We start from the raw sequence: 6,501 nt of genomic DNA on the forward strand, positions 1-6,501 counted from the left end.
GCTCCTAACAGGCCTGGACCGGTACTGGTCCTCATGCCAGAGTTTGGGGACCCTTGACCTAGATCAATCATTCTCAAATTGTGCATTCATTGGATTCCTCAAGGTGGCTTGTTACATAACTGGTTAGTGTGCCCCAACCCCTGAGTTTCTGATTCAGTAGTAGAGTGGAGCCCAAGAATTTGCATTTCTACTAGTACTGCTGCTCCAAGGACTAGGCAGTAAATACTTGAAAACTACTGATCCAGAGAAACAAGATAAAGGCCTATTGTGTGTGTAGAGCTTTTTCTAACCACCACTTTGTGAAATATACTCTAAATTTAAAACAGCTTTCAAGTCGCCACATGACAAAATAGTTTTCTTTCATTCAGGGGTTAGATAAGCCATTTCTCTTAGCCACATTTCATCACATATTGGGGCAAAGTTAGAGAAGAAACAAATTGGTTCTTTCAGTCTGAATGTCATCAAGTTCTAAATGGGTTTTAAAATTAAGGATGTGTCATGAGTAAGTTATTGTAGGCATTTCTCACTAGTACACAACCAGAAATTTTGGTTAGTTTTGCCAAATTGGGTATAAAATAGCCAGAATTCTGCCTCAAATATTTCAGTAATAAAAGATACAGTGGGCAAAGTTAAATTATCCCTGCGGGCTCCAAGAACAAACTAGTTCTGGTCTAGGTGCCTTGGACATCTAAGTCTTAAGAAAGCATTATTACCCTCAGAAAAAGTGTGAAAGGGTCCCTTTGCTTAACTCCTAAGGTAAAAACAGATATGAAAAAAAAATTTTTTTTAAGTTTTCTAAATATTTCCATCTAACTGGACCTAAATGCATTATTCAAAGAAATGGGCCGGCTCTTCTGTGCGGGGCTCTGGGAGCGCCAGGCCTGGTCAACACCATGTGTGCGTCCCGTGACGACTGGCGCTGTGCTCAGTCCATGCACGAGTTCTCAGCCAAGGACATCGATGGGCACATGGTTAACCTGGACAAGTACCGGGGCTTTGTGTGCATCGTCACCAACGTAGCCTTGCAATGAGGCAAAACAGACGTAAACTACACTCAGCTCGTCGACCTGCACGCCCGATATGCTGAGTCTGGTTTACGGATCCTGGCTTTCCCTTGCAACCAGTTCGGGAGGCAGGAGCCAGGGACTAATGCAGAGATCAAAGCGTTTGCTGCTGGCTATAATGTCAAATTTGATATGTATAGCAAGATCTGTGTGAATGGGGATGACGCCCACCCGCTGTGGAAGTGGATGAAAGTCCAGCCCAAGGGAAGGGGCATCCTGGGAAATGCCATCAAATGGAACTTCACCAAGTTCCTCATTGACAAGAACGGTTGCGTGGTGAAGCGGTATGGTCCCATGGAAGAGCCTCTGGTCATAGAGAAGGACCTGCCCTGCTACCTGTAGCTCCATAAGTGTATACCTCCCATCCGAGCCCACCACCCATGCCCCTCGGAGCCTTCCACCCGGCACCCATGACAGTCTGTCTAAAAACCAGCCAGCTGGTGGGGCAGACCTGAGAACCTGGCGTGCACCCCTGCCGGAGGAAGGCCCTCGGCCTGGCTCGGAGCTCAGCATCCCCACCCCCTGGCTGTCTTGTGGGAATAAAACATACAACTTGGAAAAAAAAAAAAAAAAAAAAAAAAAAAAAAAGAAATGGCCTAGTCATCAATGATCTAGGTTGACATTGAAATCTTTTAGTCCCTCCAGTTAACGGATTTTCCAAGAACTTTTCTTCACTATTGTCCTTACTTTACTTGTTTCTTTCTAATTTAACTGTATCATGTTTGAACAAGTTTAGTTACCATTTTTCATGGTGGACTCTTCTGCTTTGCCTACATGAAATTCATCTTTATCAATATACACTTTCTATTAGCACTTTACTAGATTTCTCATTTATTTTGGAAATTGTTATTTTTTATTTAAAAAGAAATTATATATTTATGACAGGAAAAAAACTCAAAAATATAAAAAAAATCCCAAAGACTATTATTGCAATAAATATTTCAGTAAACATTGTGATAATGTTCTTTATAGTCATATATATATATATATGCTTACTTAAATATATTTATAATTTTCAAAAATATAAATTAAGGGTCATATAGATTATTTTTGTTATAAGAATTTTTTTTAAATTTAAGTATACTTTATTTATTATACTATCACAATTATCCCAATTGTTTTCCCCTTTGCCCCCCTCTGCTCGGTACCTTCCTTCCCTCCAGCAATCCACTCCCCCTCCTTAGTTCATGTCCATGGGTCATACATGTAAGTTCTTTGGCTTCTCCATTTAGAATTTTAAATAAATCAAATGATTTTAAAAAATTAAACATGCAAATTTAAAAAATGAAGTTTTTTAATAGAGCTTCAGGAAGGGGAAGGCAAAATAGAAATTAAAAGAGAAAAGAACAAAGGAAGAGATGGGAGAAAGAGCTAGAAAATAGTAGGAAGAATGGAAGAGGAGAGGATGAAAATGGAAAACAGAGGAAGAGAAAGAGAGATGGTTTAGAAATTTTAAAGAGAAAATAAAGGGGAAAGAAGAGGGGATAGAGTAGGGGGGAAAAAGAATTGTGAAGGATGTCATAAGATGGAGAAAGTTACTGCTAGAGCTTTCTCAAGCAATTCTCTTTGGGCCTCAGGTTCTGGAAGACCCAGCTCTGAATTGCTTACAAACCTTTCTGGTATGGACAACTGCCTAACCTGTACCTTTTCATTTTTCTATACATTACATTTTTAAATGCCCAACTTATTTTTTTAAGGTCTTATAAAAAGGGCCTCTGCTGGGTCAGGACATACAGCAAAATGCTTTGAATGTACAAGTGCCACTAATTACTTCAGTTGCCTGCACTATCCTTAGCTTCTCGTCGGGAATGCCGTTTACATGTACTCCCTTCCAGAACATAAGGCCAACTCTCCGTCTGCAGAGGGGTTTAATAGGTGACATCTCCACTAGCGGGATTTTGAAACCAGCTTCATGGGGTTTTATATGTGAAATGACTATGAAAGTAGGATCACTGGCAGTGCAAAGTGCAAACATCTGTGACAAGATTGGAAGCACTGACCCAAGAACAAGGGAGTCTTAATATGCAACTTTAGGTGAGATGTTTAAAATATATAATTAGAACATCTGTGGAAGGAGAGAAATTGTTTCAGACTGTTGTTCCAGAATTGTCCTCAAAATAGTGAAACAATTTGGAGGATTTTAAATTTATCCTTAAATGAATTTTGCCTATAGAATTCTCAATAATAGTGGACTCAGAAGGAAGCACTTTTTATGATGACTGAACCATGCTTCAGCTCACTATTTGCCCCCTAAAAGTATGTAAATATCATCCAAAAGGGTTACAGTTGGGAAAAACAAATTCAAGGTTCATATTCTTATATTTCCCCATCCCCTCACATGGCCAACATTGATAACTAAGCATGGCACTTTTTTCTCTAGTTTCTTTGACTTCTTCTCCATATATTACCTGAACCACACCATCAATCATGTTGGCTTGGTCTGTGATTTTTAGCTTGTGTGTGTGTGTTGTGTGTGCACGAAAGTGCACAATCTCCTTCAGCAGTCTGGCAATGCCTATAGATTCTTTCTCAGAGTAATATTAATTTATTTTATTCTTTTGAAAAATATTTTAAATTAATAAAGTAGAATACATAGGATTATTTTGACATGTAGCTACCAAAATATTTTTTAAATCTGTAATATAGTAATAAATTTGTTTCTTTATAAATACACTAAAAATATTACCTACCAGTGAATTTTTATAAAAATTACTGTATTTCAACACAGTGATGATGATAAATAACTTATAATGTATAGCTATAACATGATATAAAAATATCTCTAATTTATATTATTAACAAAGTCACAGATATCATTACTAATTTTTTCTCATCTAAGTGAACCTCAGGTTAAGAATCCCAGAAGGGTAATGTGATGAGGGGTCAAGAAAATTTGAACACTACTGATCTTCAGCAAAAATGTGCTAGATAGAAGCAAAGAGAATTCAGTGATTGTTTTCTTGGTTGTTTTCATAATAAGAAATAGGTAAAAAATCTGAAGCTCAATAGTAAAAATCAGTATTAAATAATGTCTAGAATTAATAGATACATTTTAGGCCTCTGTTGCCTTTAATTATTCTTCACCTTGTTTCTTATACTTTTATAAAAGGAGGCAGGTATTTCCTTTCCAAAGATACAGTCTTCTAAGTAGAAATCGAAATCCTACTTTGGAACATACTTTGGGACATGACGATAAAATTATGTTGGATATATAGTTATACATTAAAAAAAATCTTTCCTGAAAAACCTTGAAAATGGTTTCTATATTTGGAATTCTGTATAGACTGACAAGGAGTTAGATGCAACAAGCCCTGGACTGTGAGGCCCTCCTTGTCTGCAGAGCATAAACAATCAAGTCTCAGGAAGGCGTGTCTGTGGCCATTGGGTTTGTATTTGATCTGACACTTTTGAGGAAAAATCAAGCGAGTGGAGCCCCAGACCAAAATGAAGAGCCTGTGTCATACCTGCTCTGATATCTTATTCCCTTTCCTTCCCTAGTAAATGGCCATTAAGGCAACACCTCCTGACTGTAACTGGCCTTTACCATTCATCGTTCAGATGTAAAAATTAACGAGTGGGCATAGAGAGGGCTGAGAAGCAAATTGAGAATATCTGACTATTAAGAAAGTTGTACAAAGCAAGAAAATATCCCTTTAAGGGAAAAACATGTTTAGAAGGAAGAAATTTAGAAGAGGAGTAATTCAGTAACCAAACAAGTCTTGTCAAGTCTAAAAAGTACAATTTAGAAAATTAATAGTTAGAAAATTCAGTGGGGCATGTTCACCAGCAAAATGCTGTAACATTTGAAACAGTACCTGCTTTTGGACCTGGCAGGGACCTATCATTACTGGTCTAGATGGGCATATTTTCTTAGCTATATTAATGTTCTTGAAACAAAAACCATTTATTTTCCACATTTGCTTTTATTTTCTTCATTGAAACTGAAAAGATAATAAATGAAAAATGAGTGGATTAAATTAATTTTATCTGGAAGAAAAGTTATTAGATATTATATAGTTACAGTCATAACAAATAGCATATGTGGCAGGGGGAATTTCATATGATTATTGGTATACCTCATCGTCTTCCAAGAGAAAGCTGGCTCTTAAAATACAAAACATGTACTGTTACTAAACCATTTGGGAAATTCTGCTGGAAATATTTGTTGGTTTGACTGGAGTGACACTTATGGATTTGATTCATATACTGTGCAGGGTAGCCTTGCCAAGTAAACCGGATTTTACCACACCATGGAAGTTTTCACGAGCCTGCTCACTCTCTGCCAGCTCAGTCAATCCCTAAGGAGGCTGCTTTGTAGATAGCAGCAGCTCCCTCAACTCACAGATCCCAGGCTTCCCATAGGCATACAGGATTCTGGAGGCAGTGCAGCATGATTCTCTGCAGAGAGCACCAGCTGGCGACACTGAGCGTACTGACATGGACAGCTGTCTCTGGTCAGCGAACCTGGAGAGGCAGGAGGAGGAAGGGCCATTGCTAGGACAAGGGTTCTCCACTGTAGTAGCAGCTGTCTCCACCTGAGGTGGCCAAAGCATCCATTCTTGCTCAAGCAAGTGCCAACGTGCTATTTAGTCTGACACTCACTACCGGTCTCCCAGGGGTATCTACTTATTTGTCTCATTTTCTACAGAGAATCTGAAACTTTCCCTGTAATAGAGAAAGGAGAAGTAGGGCTTTTTGTCAGTTGGAGTTCAGCCTTTGCCTCCAGGGACATTCACCACACAGATCTGAAGTCCCACCCTACAAGCTCTTCTCAGTTGGCTTTGTTTCTGTCCCCCTGTTCAAGATTGCATGGCAGCTCTGAGTTAATTGCATCTGAGCCAGACACCTTGGCCTTAATTAAACCTGACTCACTGACGAGGAAACTGAGGAGTGAAATTCAGTGTCGGAGTCTGCAGCTTCTGCATGTCATTTGTGAGTGGAAAGGACATGTCAAGCATGCATATAGGAAGTCTAATGAGCCATCCTTCTGTGTTGTGTCTATTGGGCCTTGTCTGGCTAAGCACCAGTTAGAGCTTTTGTTGGCGAACTGCATTGCCTTCAGCTGAGCCACATGATGTACTTCAGGATCACTTTTCCAAGCAGCATGGCCTCTCCTCACTGAGGCAACAGAACCTCTTACATTTCAATACTTTCCCCTGCTGAAAGACAAGCCCTTCCGCTAGGCCAGTGTCCTTAGAGAGCAGGGAGCCTCGCTGCTCTGCGGGCTCTGTGGGCTCTGTGGAGACCATGGAGGGGATGAATAGGATCTGGCGGCATTGTTCTTGGAGTTGGCCTAGGTCCTGGGTGTAATGCGATAATCCCGGCAGGCCTGCTCTGGGGAGGAGGCTGCCAGCGTACTGTACTTAGAAATCAACTTCTGACCTCCTGGATTTTCTGCCCCCTTTCCCAAGACAATTTTATTTAAAATGCTAGTTGC

General features: G+C 39.7%; 1 protein-coding gene across 1 annotated transcript; it reads left to right on the top strand.

Annotated features, from left to right (window-relative positions):
* Positions 1-850: 850 nt before the first annotated feature.
* Positions 851-1,615, top strand: LOC150008458 (phospholipid hydroperoxide glutathione peroxidase GPX4-like). Its single transcript, XM_090278947.1, has one exon. The coding sequence runs from the start codon at positions 894-896 to the stop codon at positions 1,404-1,406; it is 513 nt and encodes a 170-aa protein (XP_090135073.1). The 5' UTR covers positions 851-893; the 3' UTR covers positions 1,407-1,615.
* Positions 1,616-6,501: the final 4,886 nt, after the last annotated feature.

The sequence above is a fragment of the Furipterus horrens genome, unplaced genomic scaffold (assembly GCF_987537825.1).
Source record: "Furipterus horrens unplaced genomic scaffold, mFurHor1.1.pri manual_scaffold_5, whole genome shotgun sequence".
Classification (NCBI taxonomy): domain Eukaryota; kingdom Metazoa; phylum Chordata; class Mammalia; order Chiroptera; family Furipteridae; genus Furipterus; species Furipterus horrens.